Below are 27,603 nucleotides of genomic sequence, written 5' to 3'. Positions count from 1 at the left end.
TAAAATGTACTTAACTTTATTTATATGGTAAAATGATGAGTTAATATGAATATAAGAGTGATATAGAATAATTACCCTGATTTCCAGCAGGAACAGAGATTAATTAAGATACTCATGCTATTTGTGTGATTTGAATGTTGCTGAAAAATTATGGCAATGTTGATGAGTCTATTACATTTTTTTTTTTCGAGGATGATAGATGAATTGTGATAGAGAAAATAATTGATTATATTAAAATTAACTCTTTAAATATGTTTGCGTGTTTTTGCGTGCCGAAAGTGACATTCAGGGTCCCCACTCAACCGTGAAGACCGTAAAACAGTGAGTGAACCGTGAATTACGTCTACCGTGAATAAACCTGGAAATAGCCGTGAATTTCGTCGTTAAACCTCAAAAACCTGTCAAGCTTAATTCTAGATCTAGGATTGACGGATCAAAAAAAAATGGATATTTAGATAATTTTTCAAGGACAGCAACACGCGTGCACGGTCCACGCACACGCATATATTCGAAGCGCAAATATTGGTCCGTGTGCCACGAGGATAGATTGACCTTAAGGCTGTGACTGGAAGACCGTAAACCAAAGTGATCATTAACCATGGCGAAAAATCAGGCACTTCTTCACTTCTCTGCCACCCTCCATTTTCCCACTGTCAACCTATGGCCGGACCTGAATTTTGCTAAAGATAGGCGACGTTACTTTCATTGCTTCGTTCGTATTCCCCGCGTTTATCGCGTTTGCTATATTTTTAGTTAACGTGCGGCCAGTGATTGCTATGTGATGGATATTTCCTCCTAAAATGGCTGATCAACGGACCGTGAATTTGACGCAATTTAGACGGTGAAAACCTGGAAAAAACCGTGAATTGTATAATTTAGTTGGAGTGGGAACCATGACATTTAACCACAGACGTAGGAGGAAATAAAAATATTGCGCTAAAGTAAGTTGCCACTAAGGCGTTTTTTGGTAATGCTTGTTAAGAGACCTCATTTAGGGTAGCTTAACGTGAAGCTAATGAGATGAGATATTTTGAAAAGTTGAAAACATCGATTTTGCTCACCTGCAACGCAAATAAGCGTTTCGTCGGCGTGATATCCGTCGATGCATGTGCAGAATCCCGATCCTGTTTTCGAGGTACATTCCATGTTTCCATTGCAGCCACTCCCGTCTATGCATACATCTCCGACTTTGGACTCAGGATCTGTTAGAACGGAGAAAATGGTATTCCCGATTTAAATTGATTACGTGAATGATTTGATGTCAGTCGGCAAATTTAGTTTTATTTGGATCATACCTGTTCACAGGGTGGGTAATTTTCTGTCATGAGGCAATGATTCGGACAAGAGGAATGGAATTGGGGTAAATCCTTCTCATCTTTTCCGTCGTCTTAAAACATGCAGTTTGGCTACAGTATCAATCAAATATCTTCAATCAATAAATCCATTGGTATGTTAGTAGATTGTATGCATAAAATGAGTAAAAGCTTATTTATTGAAATATTAGATTGAAATCGTGGTAATCAGAATCTGATAATGTGGCGATCATAAATGAGGTTCTTTTGTTAAAAAGACACTTTATGGTATGATTTTCAGTAATGATATCGGAAGATCAAATCATTCCGTTGAGATGCTTCGTTATGAAATGTAACATACCTTGAGTGCACGTTGTGCCGCCATCTTCTCCATGAAATCCTGCCAAGCATATGCATATCCCTACTTCAGATGAGCGGCTGCTGCAGTCGGAATTCGGAATATGCTCGCACCCAAATCCGTTACTGCATGGACCGCCCACGACTTCTGCTGCTGAACGAAAAGTAATGTTATGGTGGGAATTTAACTTTTTTCACCTCTTTCCACATAATTCATTTTTCAATTTCCATTTGCATAGCGATGAATTTATTTCCTTTTTCTGAATCAGCCTAAGTAATGTTCATATTCTCCTGTGTAGATGAAATCGAAACCCTGTAGATGCTACGTCGTGTTAAAGTTGAATGTGTCCATAGGATGGGCTCGGATGATACTCGAGCACTTTCGTAGAATAATGTATCTTCCATCCTTGCCGTAGGGTAAGCATGGATGTGATGCAGTGAAACTAAACCGATTGATAACGTTAGCCTTTCTGCAAAAAAGTTGAATTATTTTGTGTGAAGGAGGTTATTGATTAACATAACTTTGAATATTTGTCAGCCTATACGCCTGGAAATATGTATAATTCTTCATGTGTAATCGAATTATAAGAATACACTAGCGTCGGGTTTATTATGAAACATGAGCTTAATGTACACGTATTACTGCTTTTCAATCGATTGTATTTTTTCCACAAAGTATTTATTGCTAGAGATAGTCACGAAGGTTTTTTCTAGAAATGTAATGAACATCAACGTTTTCAGTGTAGTTAAATCCGGTTACGGCCCGGTTCTTTGTACTCCGTCACGCACGTCCTTTTACCACACCCCCTTTCGTTTTTCTCTTCATCATGATCACTGTACCATGGAGAGAGCGTGTGTGTGGTTTATTGAATACTTAGTTTAAAGTGAATGTGAATGCGGTTATTTAATAGGATTTGATATCTAGTGAAGTAGGCTCACGGAGATCTTGTGTTTCCCCCTTTTTTTCTCCAAACCCGTCCACGGATGACGGGATGTTATGGCGGGCGGGTATAGAAGACGTGTGACGGAACTAGAGAGAGAAGATTATTTTTGAATGACCAAATTTGGGAGAGCATGAATTTGGGATGCAGAATGACAGAAAACTACGTAGGAGTGCGCATCACCGAGAGACGGAAGCAGAAGAAAGTGGTCCGAGAAGAAGATTGCCGGACTCAGGGCTCCTGTTTCCATTAGTATTGTCGCGGCTCCAGCGACCTCCGGGGGTGGGAGGGAGACCCACCCCGGCACACGGGATCGGGTAATAACTGTGGAAGGAAAAACTTGTCGAGGTAAAGTTTAAAACACCCGAGTGTGCGTTTATTGGTTTATTTCCCCTACAAGATTGAGAGTACATGTGGGTAGCAAGTTCCGCGGCGCGGCTACTGCTTCCTCGGGGCTGGGGCCGGATCTGTCCCAAATGGCCTCTCTGGGGATCTCCGTGGATCCTCGAAAGGTCTGGTGGGGATTTCCGGCGTAGGCGGCGGGTCTGCGAGGCGCAGGCGGGATGGCGGCGTCGTTGGTCACATGCCACGTGCTCCGTCTCAGCTCCGATCGTCTGGTTCCGCGGGCAGCATCCTGCTGCGGCGTTGTCCGTGGCATCCGGCCGAAGAAGGACGAAACGTCTTAACCCATTAGGAAGAATGACCGACTAAGGTGTCAATCTGCTTCTTTCCCTAAGGCTCCCTCGGGGCAGAGGACGAAACATCTAAACCATCAGGGAAAAATGGCCGTCGAGTGTGTCAATCGGCTTCTTTCCCAGGAATCGGGCACCGCCTTATATACTCGATCCTGGCCGCCCTCCAGCCTATGAGAGCGCTCCGCTAGGATACGTGGTGACGCGTGTGATGGGAAGGAGCCGGGGTGGGGAAGGTCTCGTTCAGGCGAGGGAGTGGGGGAAATCACATGGTGGCGCGTGTTTTGAAGTGGGTGTTGCCCATGGAACGTTGAAGCACAACAATATGTTCACAAGGGGAAATTTGAAAGAGCATCCAGGCCAAGGATCTGCGTCCCCCGAAGCGTGGAGAGGGCCGCTGCTAGAGGAGAGCCTGCAGCCAGCACAAATCTCTTCAGCACATATAACGGTATCTACCCGGGACCATCAGATTTCGTTAAGTAAATCCTGTGTCTGAGTGTATGACCCCTCAGAGTCCGAGCATATTCCCCGTGCATGTCAGACTTCTTTCGTTCAAGTGGCATTTGTGACCGCCCTGATATCATCAATGATTCGCTCCCATTACTTACTCCCGCTGGTGTTGTGTTATATTCGCGAAGAATTAAAACTTTTCCGCGTAACGGGAAGGACTCTTTTACTTTCCGTTGGTCCTAAAAAAGACGTGGATCATGTTCAACTGTTGTAAATTATGATCACATGTCTAAAATGAGTACCACTTCACGGTGCAATCGATTGAGAAATGTTACTATGATTTTATTTTTAATGATTGCAATATAATGATTTATAAACTGTTTATCTTATTTTCATTCTCATAGTTACTAGTACCTCAAAAATTTCAATCGTTATTCATCAGGGTTTGATTTTGCTGTGAATTAGTATTTTTCATGTTTCGCTTTCAGAATAGAAACCGTAAAATTTTGATGAAATTACACTCTGATTATGCCAACCTTACCCCTGCCAGATGCCGAATCATTTTCTGTTAACTCGGGATCGCTTAATTCATAGAGGTTAGTGTTTAATCAAACACTTCCCAAAAAAATTAACTTCTGATAAGTTACCCTTCCCGACAGTCGGTCCCGATAGTACAAGAAAGGATCACAATTTATCGCAACGTATTTTCGTGTCAGAGGATGATATATGTTTGATATGATTGGAAAAAAAATTCGTGAAGGTATAAATGCATAATAAAATATATAACCCAGTATCCCGACCCTTTCTCGGAGGTACATTCTGTGTTTCCGTTGCAGCCACTTTCGTCCGTGCATGGATCTCCGACTTTGGACTCAAAATCTGTTAGATAGTAAAAAATGGTATTCCCGATTAAAATCTATCGTATGAATGATTAGAGGACTGTCGGGAAAATAGTTTGTTATGCATTATACTTATTCACAGCGTGGTTATGTTGCAAGAGCGATGCGTAGAGTTAACTGTCATGAATCAATGAGTCGGTTTAGATGAATTGAATCGGGATAGAATCTTTATATTCGGGAATATAAATATAATATATAATCGGGATAGAATCCTTCTTATATTTTCCGTTGCCTTGAAACATGTAATTTGAATTGAATTGAATTTAATACTACAAGCTTGAATGTACACTTTTTTAATAGGACAACACAAATGGAGCTTTAGGTAGCTCCAATGGTTAAAAAACAGCATAGGAGCTACCATCTTAAAAATTAATTTCACAGCAGACCAGAAACAAAAGGAAAGTATGTATAATTTTTTTGAAACATTATCACTATGAAACATATATGTGATACAATAACTTACAATAAGCATGAATAAAGTATATGTGGACAGAACAAAATTAATTTCTTTTTCCTCCTTTCACAAAAATATAAAAATAATATATAATAATACTTATATTATTCACAAACATCAAAAAGATCATCCATGTCACCATGGGATAACAACCAATCTTTGGCCTTTTTACAAAACTTATTTATACTCTTTAACTCTTTGATCAAACAAGGTGATTTATTAAAAATCTTCGGCCCCAAGTAAAGAAATGATCTTTTAAATAATGAAAGATTAGGCTTAGGAACTAGAAAATTTACATTCCTAAGTAAGTTATAACCATGCTCGGTTCCAGATATTGCTGGAAAACTACCACTTCGCAAAAAAATAACTTTAAAGTTTTATAAACAAACATGTACCTTAATGGCAATAACTTAAGACTAACAAATAGGGGGTAAGAAGGCTCAAAACGATTTTTGTTGGCAATTATTCTAATTAACTTTTTTTGAAGTATCACTGCAGGGTTCAATGCCGTTTTGTGGGCACCACCCCAACATATCAAACCGTAACTTAACTTAGTGCCAACCAAAGCGTTGTACAATATTACTTGAAAATGGTAAGGACACTTATGTCGAATAAAATACAGCTTCGATACATAATATCGTAAGACTCTTACTAACTAATTTATATGGTGATACCATTTCAAGTATTTATCAAATGTTACTCCTAAATATTTTATGCTGCTGACCTGCTCAATTATTAGACTACTAAAGTTCTGCTTCAGGTAGTCTACATTATGGTAATATAATTTAAGATTGATTGCATAGCAGTTGCTAGGATCAAAAAACATAAATTTGGTTTTTTCACTTAGTTCAAGCCCATTATAATTAAACCATTTACGTATGAAGTACAAGTAATTTGCAATGCTTATTTGGTCGTAACCACTGTAACTCAAGGCGACATCATCAGCAAAAGCTGTCAAAAGACCATTAAATTTAAAACTACACAAATCATTTATATACATTAGGAATAATATAGGTCCTAGTACAGAACCCTGAGGCACACCGGTGTCCACTATTTTAAATTCACTATACTTTAGGCCCACTCTAACACACTGAGTACGTTCAGACAAATAGGATTTAAACCAATTTGATGTTACACCACGGTTACCAGCATCATGCATCTTTTGTATAAGAATGCCATGGTCCAGCGTAGGTATCAAAGGCTTTCTTTATATCAATAAATAATCCTCCCGTGCGTCTATTTTCATTTATTTCGCCGGCCTCGGTAGCGGCGGGGTAACGTTCCCGCCTGCCAAACAAGAGGTCGCGGGTTCGAGTCCCGCCTGGGTAGGTTTCCCCGGTCCAGGGCATGGTCGTTTGTGTACGTTTACTTGTTACATTTGTTGAACACCCCGGTGTAAAATGGCCAATAAGAGCTGTATCCGGTGGTTTGAGAATAAAATTTAAAAAAATTAAAAAAAATAAAAAAAAATAAAATAAAAATAAAATATATATATTAGTCATAAATTTTGTCAAGGCGTCTTCAGTTCCCATATTACGTCTAAACCCATACTGATTAATACTGAAAATAGTTGCCCGAATTAAGAAAGGTAAGCAGCCGGTGCTTAACTAACTTTTCCAAGACTTTTGAGAAGGTTGAAAGCATTGAAATTGGCTGATAGTTTTGGATTTTTGTTCGATCACCTTTTTTAAAAAGAGGTATCGTAACTGCTTTTTAAATATGTTTGGAAATTCGCCTGAGGTGAAACTTAAGTTATATGCATGAGTAAGTACAGGAGCTGTATCATGAATAATCAATTTTAAAACATTGCTATTTATTCCATCAAAGCCACATGATGAACTAGAGCGAAGAGAATTTACCAAATTAATTATTTCCCTTGGGACAATAGGATCGAAATAGAACGACTTTGGGAAAAACATGGATCTTTCATTGGAATACTTTTTCGTGCTTGTTGCCTGATTTTTGCTGATTCAAAAACACTAATAAAATAATTATTAAATTCCTTGCCCAATGTCATGTCGTCCGTTATTACATTATTATCTATAAGAAGCGACAATAATTTTTTGCCAGATGCCTCTTCACCAGACAACTCTTTAAATAATTTCCATTGTTCTCTGGGATTATTACGTAATTTTTCGAATTGATTCGTGTAATAAATCTCTGAAGTTTGTTTCAAGTTCTTTCGCAAATTATTTTTACTTTTAATGCATTCATTTCTTAAACTAACGTTATTTGGATGACGCCTACTTTTGTTAAATAAATAATTTTTTCTGGCAATCTGTGCTAACAGGCTATTAGTCATCCAGGGATTTAATTTTTTGGAGTCTTTAGTAGTGCTGTAAGAAAATCTAGAAAATTCTAAACAAGAAGTAAGCTTCTCAATAATCAATTCGAAACCTTTAGAAGAGTTTTTTTCATTAAACACCACAGTCCAATCAACTCCAGTTACACAATGTTCTAGATAATTGCAATTTATACCATACTTAAGGGGCTCACTCTCACAACCACCTCTGTTTTGACTATGACAATGAATAGGATCAATAGAAAACACAGTCATAGAATGATCACTTATATCTAGGTGGAGTACTTCAGTGAGTAATTGAAATTTATACATATTCGCAATTCTGGCAAAAACATGATCTAAACAAGTCGAAGATGGTCTTGTTATTCTTGTTGGAAGTTTCAGCCGACATTGTAAACCTTGGGAGCACATTAAATTAATATAATCATTAGATATTTGATTATTATCCAAACTATTTATGTTAATATCACCAACTATAACCAGGTTACCACTAACTTTGTGAAAGACCCCTTGTATTTCATTTAAGAAATGATTAGGCTGAATACCGTGATGCCTATATAGACATAACAAGTAAAAATTAATAAAGCCAAAGTGTTAAGTCAACAATCCAAACTTGTTTGCTTGCGATGACACCTTCTATATCTTCTTTAGAAAGAGGGGTATCCAAGCAATTACCATGAAACTTGATTGGCAATCCACACATGACAAACAAACTGAACAGCGTATAGATTTTTTACACAACTTGCACGAGTTCATGTTGGTAGCAGATATACTTCCACAACGTGCACACTTTCACCAATACATGGCCTTGCCTCTAGCTCGGAGCGGGAAATACGTCCGAACGCGCCGGAGGTCTAACCCAGACTGTATCGCTTGTATAACCCAGAATGTATTTGGCAACGGTATCAATCTATCAAGTTCATTTCATAAATCCATTCGTATGTTAGAGATAAAAACCGAACTATGAAAATATCGCTAATGCATTAAAATATTAGTTAGCTTAAAATCGTGGTAATCAGAGTCAGCCATTAATGTGGTCAACGATTAAGTCTTTCTAATAAGAAACTCTTCATGGCGTGATTTTTTTCATGATTATGTCGTAAAATCAGCTCATTCGGTTGATATGCATGATTATGAAATGAAACTTACCTTGATAGCACGTTGTGCTGCCATCTTCTCCCTGAAATCCTGACGAGCATTTGCATTTCCCTACTTCAGTTGAGGTGCTGCTGCATTCGGTATGGTGGATCTGCTCGCACCCAACTCCGCTTCTACATGGACCACCCACGACTTCCGCTCCTGAACGAAAAGCAATATTGTTAACACGGGATCGCTTTATCCGGACATTTTACTGTCTAATGAAGGACCTACAATAATGGAACTAACTAATTATAGGAACGATCCGCATGGCATTTCATTCGGGGATGCCACGATTGGATTGCTATAAACCCAGACTTATATTTCAAATATAATTGCATTGTCAGACAAAGAAAATGAGATTTCTGATTTCCATTTAGATGGAAGGATATTAATTTTAATAGGCATGCATATGTATGGTTTAAAACGGTACTTATAAATAACATCACGATGTAATTAAATGAAAAACCTATTTTATGGCCGTTTATTGGCAGATTGTAAACGTATATAGGTAGAAAAATAATTCCTCAATCTAAGTACAAGAAAGGCTCACACGTCATCGCAATGTATTTTCAGATCAGAAGATTGATTTGAGTTGGATTAACTTCATGAAAAAATACATTGTGGAACTGCAGGAGTAATTACATCGTGTCGTTAGTGAATGGTGCAAAGTCAACGGTGGGAGATAGTGACAAGGTCGTAAACAGAATTTTCTCACCAACGACACAATTCAGGGTATCGTCGGGTTCAAATCCTGCCTTGCATGTGCAGTATCCCGGACCCACATTTGTAGAACATTCTGTGTTTCCGTAGCAGTCACTTCCGTCCGTGCATGGATCTCCGACTTTGGAATCAGGATCTGCAAGAACGTAGAATATGGTGTGCCCGATTAACATTGATTGCATGGATGATTTGATGGCACTCAGGAAAATAGTTTTATTTGGATCATACTCGTTCACAGCGGAGTAGGTTGCAAGAATAATGTCATAAATTTTTCTGTCATGAATCAATGAATCAGTTAAGAAGAATGGAATGTGGGTGGAATCCTTTTAATGTTTTTCTTTGTCTTGAAACATGCCATTTGCCTGCAATATCAATCAATCGCTGTCGTGATGAATCGTCTTTCTTTTCCCGAATCAACTTAAGCAATTATAGCATTCTCCTGAGTTTATGAAATCGAAGAAACCTATAGATGCCATATTATATTTTTGAAGAAGCCAACATGATGATTTCGAATGGACCTCGTGCACTTACTTTGAATATTAGATCTGTTAAAATTGCTGCAGGGTAACAATAAATGTGAGTTAGCGAATTAAACGGAAGGATAACGTAACCCATCTCGTGGAAAAAATGGATTCTTTTGTGTGAGGGAGTATCTCAGTTAAAATAAATTTTAGTATTTGCCAGCCTTTACGCCTGGGAAAATGTATAATACTTGAAGGTGTATGAGACGTATAAAGATGTACGAACGTCGAGATGACTACGAAATGTGACATGTTTTACCGTTTGTCGGTCAATGGTATTATTTTCCACAAATTATTTATAGCGGGTAGTCGCGCAGATTTGTCAGAAAAGTAAATAATATGAGCGTTTTTTTAGCATATATTCAGAGTCCATATTTAAAATATGTATGCATACAGAAGATAGGTTGTATTTTTGAAGAAGTTATATGATGAACTCGGTAGATACTCGAGCTCTGGCGTAGAATAATAGACCTGTTAAGAATGCAGCAGGATGGTATTGAGGTAGTGAATCAAACGGAATGATCACGCGGCAGGGTTTGCAATATTACACATACAGCTTTGCGCGGCTTTAGCGCAGGTTTGAGGCTCTCAAGCTTCTTAGAAGTTCTTTCTCCCTCGCGTTGCCATCCTTGATGGACCGCGAGGGCCTAGCACCTAGTGCCATGAGGCTCGTTATAATTGCCATGGGAATAAAGAACCAGGGTAGCGTAGTGGTCTGCGCATTGGCCCGGAAAGTCAGAGGTCCGTGGTTCGATTCCCGGTCCAGGGGAATTTTTTTCTCATGGCAATCATTGTATATTTCACCGCCGTTCACGCGGCAGGGTTTGAAATATTACACCTAGTATGCATGGTCAGAAAAGGCAAAGGAATCGGTTTTGCTCGCGTCATAACATTCACGGAGGATAAAAGTATGTCAGCGGGTTGGAATGTGTAATCTGATAGCCATTTGAATGGAAGGATCTTCAATTTGATAAGTAAGCATATGTATGGTTGAAATCCTTGTAAAGAACATAAGGATGTATATTCTGTGAAACACCTCTTTTATGGTTGTATTCGGCACTGTGTGAACGTGTATAGGTAGAGAAGGAGTAACTTCTTTACTCATTCTCATTACAAGAAAGGTTCACATGCTGCCGATATGGATTTGCTTATCAGAAGATTCAAATGTTCGGGAAAATTCGTCAAACAGTGCAATGTGTAAAAATACAAAGGAAGGCTGCGCGTTTCGTCAAAAACTGCTACGGGCTTAAAGACAGTGTTACCCAGATGTTAAGCGAATTAGGCTGGGAGCCGTTGGAGACTCGGAGGCTGCGCGCTAGGCTTAGATTGCTTGAACAATTGAGAATGGATATCTTTAAGAGCGACACAGAGAACAAAAAATTAGAACCACATTATATTTTCCGGTCCAATAGAAGCGATAAATTAAGAGAGATGTTTTGCCGAACGGATAGATATGGGAATTCGTTTCTCCCCCGAACCATAAAGGACTTTAAAGCAATGCCAACGAGGGGTCTCTATAGGGAGGTTTCTAAAGTTATAAACTCTGAATTTTATCGCCGCTGACACAGATGAGGTCGTCGTTGGGTTTAAATCCTGTCTTTCATGTGCAGTATCCCGGCCCCTAATTGGAGGAACATTCTGTGTTTCCGTTGCAGCCACTTTTGTATGTGCACGGATCTCCGACTTTGGAATTTGTTAGAGAAAGTAGAAAATGTAGAAACGTAGAAAATGGTATTCCCGATTAAAATCGATCACATGAAGGATTTGGTGACAGCCGGGAAAATAGTTTTACTAGGATCATTATTGTTCACTGAGTGGTTATTTTCCTAGAGAAGTGATAGTTATTATTCTGTTTTTAAAAAATGAGTCTGATAAGAAAAATGGAATGGGGGTTGAATCCGTATCATATGTTCTTTTCTAGAAACATTTAATTTGGCTACAATTCCAATAAATTGAGTCTGTTTAATAAATCCATTGGTATATTAGAGATAAAATCTTAGACCATATAAGAACTAGACCCGCCATTCCCCACCCCTACCCATGTCTCGCCGTGTGGCCAACATCTCCCCTCCATTCCCTTCCTTCCCCACCCACTTTTAAAGCGACGTGACGTCACGGTTGGGACGCTCATCGTCGTAGCGCATGGCTACGAATGGGGATTCACTGTATCACTGCGGTATTCTGACCATTTTCTTCGCGATTTTTCAATTAAAAGTACTAATATTTATTGCTTTATGTACGAGAAGTATTCTCTCAGCCATGGTTGGATTGGTGAACTTACAATTAATGAACAGTGGCATTTTTCGGCATTGGCAGCGACGAAAAAATATTGTGGCAGTAAAATGAAGACAAAGCCCTTTGTAAACTTCCGCAGATTTTTTTCTTATCTCGTTAGTGATCTAGTATCATTCGGAACATCGTCATAAAAACATGAAATCTTGCACAAAAGTTGTAAACGGGGGGAATTTTAGAGAGGAAAAGGGTCATGGTGTAAAGAATTTGCCGGTCGTCCACCAAGTAACGCGGCAACGCCTTCGCATATAGTAATTTTTAACGGTCAATTATGCGATGCAAATTGAACTGCGCGCTAGCGCTACTAAAAATGTCAACAAATCAGAATTCATATTATTTAGGTAAGTAATTTAGTTATTTCATAGATGCATAATTTTTTACTTAGCAGACAGCTCTCGTGTTATTTATATTTTGCGATGGTGGAAAAAGGTCTAGCGCCGGCTTTGCAAGTGACACATACAATTTATGTACGCTACGGAAAATTCTGGGAATAAATAATACCTATTGACATATTTATAATTAGAAAGAAAGAGAGGATTGGATTAAAATAATTTTAAAGATAAATTTGCTTTAAAACAATCAAAAATATTTAATGCATTGAATAACTTAATAAATATATTGTTGTAATTTTGTACGTATGTACTTACCGAGTTTTCAATGAAATTTTTTAAAACTATTTATGACATGATTTTATTTTTTAGATTTTTGTCATAATGCGTAACAAATGAGGATGCAAATTCAAAGATCATCTAAGAAGTGATTCTCATTTTATTAAAAAAATCCAGGAGCGATTACTTTGTCTAATGTGTGAAATGTAACGGGTAATTTTCTATTTTTCACGGCAGTGGGAATGATATTTCGAAGCACTTGGAGACGCAAGAGCATAAAAGATATTTAAATACTTCTGCATCTTCCTCCAAAATACAGAAATTTATAATAAAAACGAAGAAAAGAAACTTGCGTCAGCGGAAGGATGTCTTTCCATGCCATTTTTCATAGTCATTCCTTCAGATCTAAGGCCTGTACATCACAAGTTATCAAATCGGTTTTGCAGCGCACATGATACACAACGCCGTTCAAACAGCTGCTGTTTTGTTGCCCGCAGATGTGGAAAATATTGTCATTAAAATATATTTCTATTTCTACATTACACTGTGCGTCTTCAAATGCTGAAAGAATTTTGTTAAACTGCGGAAGTCGCATGTATAAGAAAATACTTGGTTACTGTAAAACGCGCTAGTTACCTCTTTCGTCAGCTGTAGATAGAATTTTTAAATTATACCACACCATGAATTCCTACTTTCTATATCAGTCTTGATGTCCTAGAATTGTAGAAGAGTGTTTTGAAAAAGAATCCTCAAATTTAGCTAGAGTTTAAAAACAATCAATCACCTTTTTTTAAAATGCTATTGAAGTTATTGAGGGTGATAAAATTTTGGTAATCGAAGTAACGAATGAAGTTTAAAATATCTGAATCAAAAGCGGTCAGAAAGTCAAAGCGGTCGACTAAAATCTCTATGACTTTGACCCCCATTATGACTTTCGGAGGTCAAAATAAATTGTTGTACGGATGAATGAACTGCGTAACCGACTTTGGCACCCTTCAAAACCTATGGTTGGACACGTTGGTTATCATGATGGCCAGACATTTAACTCTATGACCTTTGACCCCCATTGAGACCTCGGTGGTCAAAAAATCAACAATATGGATCTATTAACTGAAATATCGACTTCGGCACCCTTCAAAACATATGGTTCGAAACCTGGGTGTCACGATGGCCGGACGTTTACCTCTATGGCCTTTGACCTCCGTATTAACCTTGGAGGTCAATTAGTGAATAATACGGGTATTCGGACAATACCAATGACTTGGGTGCCCTATAAAATCCATGGATCTACACCTTTGTTGGTATGCTATTCTTTTTGCCACCCTTATGACCTTGACGGTGACCTTAGTGGGCCAACGGTTGAATTTTCGTAAATTAAAGTGCTTTTTTTCGGGTTTCTTGTGTCCGAAAACCCAAGAATTGACATTTTGGTCAATGAAATTCGGACATTTTTCAATCTCGATTTTTTACATTAAAACCACATAAGGCAAATTAAAATATTTGGTTTGGACCCACATTGTGAGGTCAAAAGGTCAAAATTGTAAAATTTAGCTTAAACTCAACAAAACTTAGGACCTTTCCCCGTATAAGTGTGCCAATTTTCATGAATATTGCTCGATGCAAAGTTACTAAAATTACGGTTTAAAAATGACACACGACCGTTGGGACAGTCTTAATATTCATTTTCTAGGAATGTCACCGTTAGGTTAAACTTCTAGTAATAAGTAATACTTCTAAAATAATTTTGCCTTTTTATGGACCCCTCCCTTCATCCTTTGCGAGATATAGTGGAATTTTGCTCCACGCCTTCTTTCTAACCTCACGTAGGATTTTTCAAAATACGTATTTTCAGTGTAAATACGTTAATCTATGCTTCATTGTGCTGGGCTCATAAATAAAACGATTTGTTTAATTATTTTTATTAAAGATTACCGAGATCGCAATAAACTGGTTTTTGCGGAAAAAAGTACGAGATACTTTCCTGAACCCTTTCTTTTTACCTAGAGGGGGTGAAGCCATGGTCTAGGGGGAGGAAAGCCATGGTCTAGGGGGGGAAGCCACGATCTAGAAGGGGGGGGCAAGCCAAGTTGTGACATTTTAGCATGGAAAAGATGAATGAAACCAACGTTATAAGAACATTATAACAGCGCTTTATTAGTTTATGAGATTATTTCATTGAAAACATTTTTTTATTTCAGTTACTTAACTTATACTAATACATATCATTTTTCGTTGGTTTGAAGAAAATTTGTTGAATACTTTCGTTTCAATTCAGTACTGATTTTGCTTAAAACTTTTGCGATTTTAGCTCCTAGGGGGATAGCTGCTCCCCCTGCCCTTCGCTGGGTACGCCCATGTTTACATATGACATTCTTAATCAATTTATTTAATACGATCGCTTCTCGCTTTATCTTGATTCATTTAGCTTTTTTCGCACAGTAAAAGGCTATAAAATGCCTTAGTTCATCGTAAAAATATATTTATTAAGTGTATAATCATTTTGCGTGCCCAATATCGTCGCTTTTCAGCGACTTTGCAGCGGATGAGCGTTAAAATATCTCAAGCGCAAATACGGAATATCGTCTGCATTCCCAACCGTGACGTCACGCTCCCTCATCCCACTCACTGCCACGCCGTGCGATATTGACCACAGCGTTCCGCCCGAACGGCAGGTCTACTTACTTAAATGGTCTAAGGATAAAATGAAAAACATGAGACAATCGTTAATTTATTGAAACATTAGTTAGGTTAAAATCGTGGCAATCAGAGTCTGCTGATGCGATGATCAATGATTAGCTTCTTCTAAAAGGAAAACCTAAATGATATGATTTTTAATAAATATGTCGGCAACAATCAATGGACTCCGAAGAGTCAGAAAAGATCACCCCCTACTCACCCAAGGCGTTGGAAGTATGGCCAGTTTTTGTGTGGCTCCCCCCGAGGAGGTTGTACTATACTGGAGGGGGCACCACTGGTTCCGAGCGTTGAGCGAAGTGTGGCAGGAATGGGGGTGCTTGGGTAGGATTTGCCACGCCCACTTTGACCAAAACATTTGGTCGACTCTTACAATTTGGTGAAAATTTTCGTCATAACTCGTTAATACATTAAACACAAACTGTGGTGCACATATCGTAAACCTTTTTTTCTTACTTCATTGGTAGGCTTCTTGGAGTTATGTCTCAAACATCTTTTCCCAGGGAAAAATTAATTTCAATCACCACGGTTACGTTCTACAACCAGTTGAGCTGAAAGTAAATTTTACGAGTGTAAAATAATCATTTCCCTGCGCTTAAACTGGTATTTAATTTTATTATACTCAATGTAAACCTAGTAATTACAGTACAAAAGTATATTTTCAAGGATATCTTCACGAATAAAATGGCTAACAGGACACAGAGCTTATACATTAACAGAATTATCGCGAATCATGAGATAACCCCTATGATAATCACCGCCTAGGTACTTATGATTATGAATGCATTTTTCACTAAATTTATCGCACTTGCAGCGCACTTTGCCACCTCGAAATATATAAGTGAGAAACAAAGTCCAAAAATAGTAAGAAACAAAGATGGCGTAACAATGACCATGTTATAGACTAGGAAACACTACCTCCAGATATTCCAACTCCCTTGGTACCCCCCAAACGCCACATGAAGAATATTATCAATGAAGAGATTTTATTCTTGCGATTGCAACAATGACCATTCGTTGTGTCATCTTCATTTTTTGGCTTAAATTTCAAGTACCTATTCTCATTTCAATGATGAGGTGCATCAGGGTGTTTTGACCATGCCTTGAATTATAGTATTTGCTCGAGTGTTGCCATTTTCTTAGCAAGAAAGTACTTCCAGTAAGCCGCCGAAAATTAACTAAAACTTTCCCTCATATACAGGTGATTATTTCCTTTTCACTTTTTTTGAGGGATTAACATTCGTGATTGTTGCATAGTTGAAATGTGCATTAAAGATGAAGTGAAGCAGTTACTTAAACAAAATTACAAGTATCTAAAGGTGATAATTTATTTAGTTTAATCGTGGACATTAAATACCTTGCGGAAATCGAATCAGGCACAAAATATGAAAAGACAGGTAAATGGCTGCATGGTGCAGCATATGTATGTGCTTTAGAGAAGAGGGGAATTATGCAGGATTTGATAAAGAAAGCTAGCATCAAAGATCGGATTAGATATTTAAAAAAACATTCAGTTTGAATAAGAGCAAACATATTAAAGGACCAATAGATTGATTAAGCCTGAAATTCACGAGGGAAAATATATATGAGCCCATGAGATATATACACATCTGTATAGGCGTTTAGCTCGGAAAATATTAATATAATTCGATTATCAAGGAGAAAATTTTTAGAAAATAAGTCATTTTCTCCTTATTACTCAAACATAGAGTCGATTTCATTAAAGTCCCTTTCCACCCATTCAAATTTCTGTAATATTTACGGTTTAATAAATAACTTGGCAGTAGATTTAAATTATAATTTATACTTTTATGATTATCTTCTTGTGTCAGTTTACAGAATAAAAAAAAACATTTAAAGCTGACTTCAGATACAACTATTTTAATGAAGATCTAATTTTCTATTAATGTTTTTAATAAAATATGCGTTCGAGGGATCATCTATGTGGTTATATACCAAGTTTCAAAGAAATGAGGTCACAAACGTCTATTTACACCTCTCATTTTAACATGAGAGCAAATGGTTGATGACCAAATTGATCATTTGCTTTGGATATCTACATAAAAGACATCATTTAAGTTTCAAATGGACATCAAATTTTCCGTAACCTATATCAATGCACCGCATTCTCTTCTTTTTATATTGCAAAGCATTAAGTTGTTCCAATGCAAGCCTCGGGAAACTATTATTGGACCTAGAATATTGACCAAAGCATTGCAATACTGAGTTGAAAAGACGACTGATTTGTCGGAAGTATCAAGGTGGCTCAAAAATATACTTTCATTTTGCTTTGAGGAACTCTAGAAGTTTTCCCTTGAACGAGTGAAGAAGCGTAGGCTGTGATACATGGCACATGCAGCTTATGTTGTAAGCCTTGTAGCGGGTCTGGACGACGCAGAAAAGGTAGTCAAAATTCACTCCACAGTCAACTGCCCTAATGATCGTGAAAGATAAGAGTTGAATTTCAACAAATTAATTTAAGGGCGTAGAATTCAATAGCTATGATAAATCCTCTGGACCTCGTGGTAGGTTTTTTGCGAAGCTTTAAGATCAGAAAAATGTCTACAGTGCTTGTGCAGCATCAAATCATTCATCATTAAGATTTAATCCGTGGAACTTCTGTTCGTTACATGATATATTATCCACAACGCCACCGAAACCATTTTGCCCTAAGGCAGTTTCAAAGCCCAATATGTTAGCTGTGTTCGCAGATGTCCCGACGGGAGTTAACTCCATTGTAGGTGAGTCGTGGGCGAAACATGCTTAGGGAAATATGGGGAAGAAAGCGTAGCAGGATCTTTTACGAGTTCTCATACTGCGACGGATATGATTATTTCCCCGATGTAAGGGGCATACTGCTTAAAAATTCCCGGTTGCATGAGAGCATTACGAGGGAAAAATTCAGGGAGGTAATTTATGTCCTTCCCGTTTTTTTCTTTATTCACTCGGCTCACACCAAAGATGCCAATGACTTAGTTCGCACGTTCTCCGGGACAGGGGGTATTGATTATTAAATGCTAGAGCTGTGGGTGAAGCAGCAGGCAAGGGTATCTATTGAATATCTGTCTGCGACAATCTTACGTGACCGCCGGACGGCGCGTGCGGTTCCTGAGATATCACAGCCTCGGCTCTTCCGAAACATTGGAAAATCCGAAAAAATCAGTTTCTGTTTCCTTTTTCATTTAAAACAACTCAAATATCGCTAATTTCAATGACTTAAGTTAATTATTATCCTATTTTATTAAAAGTATTAAACAGGAAACATGTCAATTGCGATAATTAATAGAAATTGAATGTTTTGCTATTTTAGCGTGGTCATTTTCGTCTGTTTATATGCTTGTTAATAACATAATCATTTGGAGAATTCATGTCGCTCAGAAAGATTTCCATCCTCAATTGTTCAAGAAATCTAAGCTTATCCTGCAGCCTCATAAGTCTCTAGTCACTCCCATCATAAATCGTTTAAAACCTGTGTAACGCTTTCTGTACGGCCGCAGTAGTTTCGGAAGAATCGCGCAGCTTTCCCTAGTATACTATTAAGTTCAGGGAATAAGTCTTTCTGCGCCGGATCCCGTACGCTCGCTGCTTATGGAAGGTAATGCTGTAGGAGTGCGAAATAGCACCTCGCTTTTCTATTTTTTTTTCATCCGAATATCTTTCCACAACACGCTTGACGTATCCTAGATTATCCAGGGATCTGTCTTAAAATATTTCTAATCAATGTTACCATCATTACGACCATGTTCATAATGAACACATTCTTGGAGCAACTATTGTTTGCATAATCAAGGAGTGGCCGGACGAGTGCGAAAAACATATTTTTTAATTTTTTAGCTAAGCTCGCGGTGCTTAAACTTGCGCTTTTTTTTATTTTATAACCTCCCGTAAACCCTCATTATACTCTCTCAGGCCGGTTGGAAACACGTGAAGATTTTATCCAGGTGATTCGCCAGATGAGCAGCAGATCTTTCTTCTCGTTGGTAGCGTTAGTTCTTACCGTGTTCTCTGCTAATGACATGTCCTGATGCGAGGTAAGTCGCAATTGTCAAGACGAGGATGCTCGCGATGCGACTTCTAGAGACCATCATTTTCTTTCCTTAGAGAAACCGTCACTTCACATAAAGTACCACTGTCCACACTGTAGAGAGAAAGAAAACCTGATGAATATGTCGCCATTTGTGATCGTAGAGATTTTCAAGGGTTTCACGAAAGATGCGCAGAGGTAACACTTATGGGGTTGCAAAATGAATCCAGCCCTTGTCTTCTCAGAAATAAGGAAAGTCAAACTATTAACCCATCCATTTTCTTCCTTAAATCCCTATGTGCGCATCCGATACAATGTGCTGTAGGCTTACCCTTGTCAGTAGTTATGACTTCCATAAATAAACCATCTAGAATACTGTATAGAATTAAATATTCAAAACATTAAGTAAACTAGTAACTATAAATTTAATCCTGGTGAGTTTAAAACGCTAAAACAGACGATTGATGCCTATGAAGTGACCTGGAGGACCACCACAACAGTAATGACACATATACGGTGGATGAGGTGGTGCGGATGCTTGGTAGGACCTGAACTATTGCATTACGTGTCGGTTCGAAGATTTTCGCGGCGTTGATCAGATGATTTCTGCATTCTCTTCGGGGTTTCACCGCGTCCGTTGGCTTTTGTCGACAACAGTTTGACCTTCGAGATGAAGGCGCTGACTGCAATTGTCAGCGAAAATGTTGTCGCCAACAGCCAAAGGACGCGGTGAAAACTCGAAGAGAATGCAGAGATCATCTATTGCATCACTTGATGACATTTCTGATGGGTGGGTGGCTAGGAGGAATGTACCTCAGCTATCGTATCGCTTGATGACTCAACTCCAAGTTTAGATTTCCTGATGACGTAACCCCCTCCCTAAACTGTCACGTTGGCCCTTGTGGGCTTTCTTCGCACATATCTATGTCTCGCGCTTTTTTCGCTTATAATCGATTTTCTGGCCGGAACGCACAACAGTCGAGCCGGTCGGATTTGCCGTGTGACAAACCAAAGTTCTTGCATTACATGCGACAATTCTACGGATAAGTAAATCACTCACCTGGACCGTGAATGGAACCCGGGTCTCCCGAATTCCGCTGAAGTGGTTTAGTACCAGTTAAGCTGTGAGGTGTCTCTCCCGTCAATGAAAATACTTGGAATATACGGGAAAAATTTCTGGACTGCTGAGCATACTTTGCGACTAGCAGTTGAAGCCTTGCGCAGTACGACACTACCGGATAGCAAACTTCCAATTTTGAACACTGAGAGGTGTTCGCTCTTGACTAATTTGAGTATACCGGGACCAGCCACGGTGATAACTTTACGGAGTCACCCGCAATGCAAAAATTGTGTGAACATTCCACATAGATAAAAATCATTTGCCTTGACCTGGATTCGAACCTGATCTCACGATTTCCGGTCGATTGCTTTAACTAGTTAGGCTACCGTGGAATCTTTTGCCTCTGCTCTCCGTCTGTGGCACAGTGTGGACGACTTGTTCTGTCAGTCACATAACATGGTCAGAAGTCAGGACCATTCTGTCGGATATAGACTATGAATTTCCCTTGAGGGGAATGATGTCTCGGTAAGTTAAGTGACAAAAGCAATCGAACGTAAATCGGGAGATACGGGTTCGAAATCCGATTATGTTAAATGATTTTTTTCTATGTGGAATTGTCACACTATTTGTGCATTGCGGAGCACTACGTAAAGTTTTCACCATGACCAGTCCCTGTATCCTTAAATTATTTACATAAAGCTCGCACTGACAGAGGTAACAACTAGCGTTCCGTTCACACTTTCCCGATATACTATCGTATCTCATTGCTGACCTCAGTGTAAAATATTATCATTAAACAAGTTAGAGGTGCCATGCCCACTCACATTATTGTTTGTGTATTTAAATAATTAACTACTTTCCCTGGAGTTTATGCAGCGAATAAACCTGCTGAAATTATATTCCTTTACTTTGCGGCGCGGAGGGATATTTCATCTTCAACGGACAGAAATATTCACCCCGCAATAGCCCGCTGCTCCAGCCGCTTTCAGTGTTGTGAACATAAGTATTCCTTCACACATTTTATGAAATCATAACGACAATACATAGGAACCCTTTAGTAGTATCGTGAGATATAGTTAGGTAACTATTCCCTTCGGGTCAAATTGACGCAGAGTTTAAAACTTTAAAGTAATAATAGTCATATTATTTATTTTAATTTTATTTATTCTCACACCACCAAAAACAGCACCCTCGGCTTTTACAAGTTTTTTTTACAAATTTAAAAATTACACGTGCAAGAACGGTCATGCCCTGAATAAGTGCAAACTACCCAAACGGGAATTGAACCCGCGACCACTTGCTTGGCAGGCGAGGATTTTACCACCGAGGATAGCAAAATCTCATGGACATGATTGGAAATAAATCTCGCTTTAAGTAAAAAAAACTCATGAAACGTTTGAGATTTTTTTTCCACAAGGTTCTGTTGTCCAACTCATAGTTTTACAGATACTTTGCAAGTGCAGTCGTTATTCATGTGCTGTATCAAATTTTAAATGCGCTCACGACTTGCTCACGAAGAGTCGTAGAGAGGTATTTTTCTAGACGCAAAAACTCGGGTCGGGTCAAAACGATAAATTACGAAACATAATGCATGTATTCGGGCACAAAATGGCATGGACAGAAAGGGAAAAAGTTCGTTACGAGATTACATAGAACCCAAATTGCTAAAATATTTTTAACTGATTTAAACTTCTTTCATTAAAAAAACTCTCGGGTCATATAGATCCGACGTGACTACTTAAGGGTTGACCCTTATATGTCATAAAAATATGAATAATCCTTAAAATCACTCAGACGTACCTTGAGAAATTTCTAGGGGCACTGTATCGCTGATTACTTCCTGACCTAGGCAGAACCAATACGGTCTTGAGTTATAATTCTCGTTCCGCAGCAAACTCAGCTTGACTGAGATCACTTGCGTTCACCAAGAGTTATATATATGTACGCATAACTTTCAAATCTTTCTTAATCTTCTCGCTTCGTTCCTCCCTCCGCACCTCATCTTTCATTATTTTTTCCATTTAATGATAGCGCATAATCATTTTGAGAAATAAATAAGCTCACCAATTGTTTTCAGAAAATTATCTGAAGCGTTAATCCACCTCACCGCCTCTTGCTAATTAAATTTTCAAGTGTATACATACACCAGTCTTCATCCAGTCACTCTGATAGGAGTGTTGAGTCTTCCCAACGTAAATATTGGCTTTCAACTGTTGAAGTGGGAACGATCAAATCTTTTAGCGTTTGCAGGTAATTTTTTCTGTAGCTATAGGCCAATTAATAATCCAATTAAGTCGCATAGCCCCATCCACCCGTGTCACCAGATGCGATTGTTTACATATAGAACGGAGTAATCAAATATCAGCGGACGGCGGAAACTTATATTTGCTTATCTATATCGCTAATAAAGCACGTAGCGATCGGTAGGGCTGGAATTTTCACCTGCTTAAAAGAAGCTAGCTAAGGATGGCACTATCATTAAAAAAATTTCATCACTATGCCAGGCGTAGCCAATCAAAGGTTATCGTGGAAACATAAACGACTGTCAATACTCCAGTTGAATTAATTGAACGCATACTTCATGGTGTTTAATGACAAGGAAACCGTAAGTAATATGAGATAATGGGTCCAATTTAAGGTAGGTACATGGTATGAGTGTTAACGTATGTTATATTAGGGTGGTCCTTATTTTAAAAGTTTTCGAATTTCTTTTAAGACGCCCCCCCAGTTCTGTTCCATTTGGAGAGAAAATACATCGTGAAAATTATTTTTGCAATTGGATACCGGGAAAACGTGCCTCATGGCACTTAAAGTTTTGAATGTTGATATTTTTGGGTGTTTTTTGGACATAAGTGAAGATGACGTCACTCTCGGACTATTCTATCCCTTTTTTGGCTTCTACAACGACTTTTTAGACATTTACAGAGTTTGCCTCAAATTTATTTAATTTCTTCCTGTTTTGTATGATCTTAGATTCGGAAGATCCCCTGAGGATGATCAGCAAGTCGCAGATCGAAACGTCGGGAGACATGGACGACATCAACCGGTGGAAAACCCGAGAAACCTTTCTTCTTCCTGTTTGTTTCCCGAGATATCGCACCGAGAGTGAGCGCGCGTCCCCCCAGTCAGACACTTTTGGTGGCACGCGAGTTGCATACTCTCATTTTTTGCTGATCTTTCTCACTCGTCGTAAAAGGATTAAAATTCTTTAGATAAACTTTAAACTTCGTCAATATAACGTCGTTGTATAAGTCAAAAAAGGGATAGAATAGTCCGAGAGTGACATCATCTTCACGTATGTCCGAAGAAAAACTCACGTATGTCCTTTACTCCGCCGGCCTCGGTGGCGGCGGGGTAAAGTTCTCGCCTGCCAACAAGAGGTCGCGGGTTCGAGTCCCGCCTGGGTAGGTTTCCCCGGTCCAGGGCATGGTCGTTTGTGTACGTTTACTTGTTACATTTGTTGAACACCCCGGTGTAAAATGGCCAATAAGAGATGTATCCGGTGGTTTGAGAATAAAATAAAAATAAAAAAAACACCCAAAAATACCAAAATTTCTTAACTTTAAGTACCATGCGGCACGTTTCTCCGGTATCGGATTGCAAAAATAATTTTCATGATTTATTTTCCCACCAAATGGAACAAAACTGGGGGGGCGTCCCAAAAGAAATTCGAAAACTTTTAAAATAAGGACCACCCTAATGTTATATATATATATCGAGGTAGAGTGAGGACTCAAGATATTTTGTCAGGTTCTGAAAAGCGGCCCTAAGCAAGGGGTGTCATGCGTTCGGAACGAAGGGGCCAGTTACTTTCCCTGGGGCTCGTCGCACCTCGAGGATATTCGTACGGGATATGTTTTCTTGCAGACACTGGCTCTGACTTGAGTGTTCATCCCCGACAGTATCTGAGAGGCCTGAGAGAAAAAGTTAAATACCAGTTGTACGCCGCAAATAATTCCGAGATTTCCACGTACGGCAGAATCACCTTGCCACTAAATTTAGCTTGGGACGAGACTTTTTTTGGCGTTACGTCAAAGCAGATGTGTCTAAATCCATAACAGGCGCCGATTTCCTAAAATTTTATAGTTTACTTGTGGAATTAAGGAACCAAAGACTTAAAGACGCCGTCGCTTTAATTTCTGTCCCATTGGAGTTGTCAAATCCATTTCCAGCGCATGTCAAAGCGTTGGTCGGCCACTCGCGATACCATGAATTACTGAGCGAATACTCGGACATCACCAGGCCCTCCGGAGTCCCTCTGAAGATTCCCCTCTCCACAGTACATCACATCCGTACCACGTCGGGACCTCCGATCGCATGCAAACCCCGTCGGTTGGCACCTGACTCGCTGGCCCTCGCTAAACGGGAATTCGTCACCATGCTCAGTTTAGGCATCGTTCGCCGCTCTGCAAGTAGCTGGTCATCACCTCTCCACTTGCTGACGAAGAAATCTGGTGAGTGGCGCTTATAGGTCACTTAAAGAACGGACCTTACCGGACAGATACTCCGTTCCTAATAGTCAATATTTTATCTCAATCCCTGTGTGTTAAATTGGTGTTTTCGAGATTGGACCTTGTGCGCGGATACCATCAGATCCCTGTCAATCCTGAAGTAGTGCAGAAAACCGCCTTGATTACACCTTGTGGCTCATTTGAATTCCCGTTTATGTCTTTCGGACTCAAAGACGCAGATTGTTCATCCGAATCCAAACTTTAACCTCGCTGTGGTAGTCGACGCATCGAACTTCGCCATCTGTGCGGCTCTGCAACAATGTTCCGGTGATGAATGGCAGCCATTGGGATTTTTCTCCGCAAAATTGTATCCTGCGGAACGCAACTGCAGTGCGTACGACCGCGAGTTGCTGGCCGCATACAGAGCAGTGAAATACTTCAGATATATGGTCAAAGGCAAGGAGTCCTCAACTTTTACTGAACACAAGCCACTAACCTTTTCATTAAAAAAAGTGAACAATGCTCTCCCGGACAAATCCGTCACCTACATTTCATATCTCAGTTTACCACGGATGTTCGCCGTATATCCGGCGTCAGTAATGTCGTCGCCGACGCCCTCTCGCGTTGCGCCGAGGTCTCGCCGTCCATCAGTCATGAGCTGTTGGCCGAGGCGCAAGAGACTGACCCGGAGATCCAGGAACTTCTCAATTGAAACTCGTGCCTTCGCCTGGTCAAAGTGCCGATTCCGGGATTGCAGGTGAGCGTGTACTGTGACACTTTCGCGGAGGCCGCGCGCCCCTTTGGGCCAACAACGCGTGACTACCGAGCTGCATTGGTAAGTATCCGACTATTGGTATTGGTAAGTATAAGTAACGACTAACTACCACGCTACCGGATAAGTATCCGACAAAGGCTTTTGGTGATGTTTTTTGGGTGTATTTGTTCGTTTTTCTGCAGGTTATCCTGACGAGTATTGGCATATACACGCACCAGATGCTGTGCTGCACTCTGAATTAGCTAGACGTTTGCACTCAACTCCATTTTTTTCATGTGCTGCCCACTGTTTTCTCTCCTGAAGAAAGTAAAGTTGATATTAAAAATAATATTTTTTATGAGATAAATTGCTGGCCAACTACAGGGAATCTATAAGTAAACAAGCATATAAATGAGCTCCGGCAATGATATTCTCCTCCTCAGCATAGGAAATCGCTAATACCTCTTGTTCCGCAGGAAAAGACGCTTTTGAAAGGAATCCATAAGATTAGCTTCTGTGCTAGTACTGGAGTTGTGTAAAAAATTATCATTAGTATATTTTACCTTACTTCCATTAATTTTATAGCATTGTGAAAAACAGATTCCTTCGAAATAATTGCCTTTGAAAAATATTATTTCTAGTCTACTTTACTATCAGGTATTGCTGTAAAAAGGCGGATTGAGAGTTTCGCTCGCAATTCACTTTTTCGGTTAATTTTAGCATTATACTTCTCGCAGCGTTGTTAGCTAATCACAGTATGATATACTAATCGCTGGTTAATATACTACTCGCAGGAAAAAACTGATCTATATAAAAGAAAATCCGCTGTATATAACTCATTGCAGTGAGTACTGATCTATTTTTTTACGTTTGTGCTTCCATTGTATTTTTATGTATGTTTGTTTTTCCATGCACATAGCAATGGCCATTTTTATGCATGAGATTCCTCCGGAAGTCGTTCCCCACCAACTCTCATCTCGCGTCCCACATTCCTGACACGCAGCGTCTTACAAATCGGCATAAGTATGGTCATCATGTTAATAAGCATCATTCCTTGCTCCTCGAATCGCTACTCTTACGCATCACTAGAGCCTACTGCCATCTTCCTGACTGGCTAATCTTAACGCCTTATCTTCCGCGAAACTCGCACATCATTCCTCCCGCATTTATTCAAGTTTCCAACTCACCGCACGCCCATCCACTCAGCTTTCTCGACGGAAAGCTGCGACCAAAGACTTCGTTGCGCCTCGATAATCCGTGACCACTCATATTCCCTATCTGGTACCCTGTATTGCGCAGTCTGGGTGATATGCAGATGATGAATGAGTCGTCAATCTTTCAAACACACTTTTATTTCCATCAGAGTTATCCATTTACTTCACCCACTCCATTCCAGCAAACACTATTTCAAATCCACGGAAGAGGCATAAAGTTTCGGATCAATTTCTCGGTTCCTTTCCACCAGGAGCCTCGTTGTGGCTATATAATCACCAGGTGAACCTCCCATTATGAATTCCATACTCATCTGCGCCGCCCGAATACTCCTGTGCTCTCGCCTCCATTCGTCTATATAATATTCTCAGCACCACATTCGCCGCGTGCGATATGAGGGCGATCCCCGCATTCTACTTTTTCGGTAACGGAATGAAAACTGTTTTCCTTACGCCTTGACAATGCTTGCCCATTCAGTTTCTCCATCTTCTACCCTCACTTGCGCAGTCTGGGTAATATGGAGATAAGAAATGAGCGTTGAACCCCTCCTATATTCCCCCAATATCCCTTCTAATAGCCTTGGAAAAAGTCAAATGTAACCCCCATTTTGAAGTCTGCCCCTAGGGACATAGTTGAAAGCTATGGACCCATTTCAATATTACCAGTTTTATCTATTATCGTTGAACGTATTATCTATAACCACATACTTCATTTCACTCTCCCTTACATGTCGCCTTCTC

The 27,603-nt window shown here is 39.4% G+C and overlaps 1 protein-coding gene across 4 annotated transcripts in view; it reads right to left on the bottom strand.

Annotated features, from left to right (window-relative positions):
- LOC124163881 (cell death abnormality protein 1-like) overlaps positions 1–22,383 on the bottom strand; it is an 85,510-nt gene extending 63,127 nt beyond the window's left edge. Inside the window, exons 1-6 of one of the 4 annotated variants that reach the window (XM_046540986.1) lie at positions 22,247–22,383; positions 19,360–19,500; positions 9,243–9,383; positions 8,537–8,686; positions 1,654–1,803; positions 1,062–1,202 (exon numbers count right to left, since the gene is read on the bottom strand). In XM_046540986.1, coding sequence (XP_046396942.1) covers positions 1,062–1,202; positions 1,654–1,803; positions 8,537–8,686; positions 9,243–9,383; positions 19,360–19,450 — 673 coding nt within the window. In that variant the 5' untranslated portion in view covers positions 19,451–19,500; positions 22,247–22,383. The remainder of the gene's footprint in view (positions 1–1,061; positions 1,203–1,653; positions 1,804–8,536; positions 8,687–9,242; positions 9,384–19,359; positions 19,501–22,246) is intronic. The other 3 variants (XM_046540988.1, XM_046540985.1, XM_046540987.1) reach the window with 3 other exon arrangements.
- Positions 22,384–27,603: the final 5,220 nt, after the last annotated feature.

Source organism: Ischnura elegans, chromosome 8 (genome assembly GCF_921293095.1).
Source record: "Ischnura elegans chromosome 8, ioIscEleg1.1, whole genome shotgun sequence".
Taxonomy (NCBI): Eukaryota; Metazoa; Arthropoda; class Insecta; order Odonata; family Coenagrionidae; genus Ischnura; species Ischnura elegans.
Note: the sequence above shows the minus strand (reverse complement) of the source record. Positions and strands in the feature narration are given on the sequence as shown.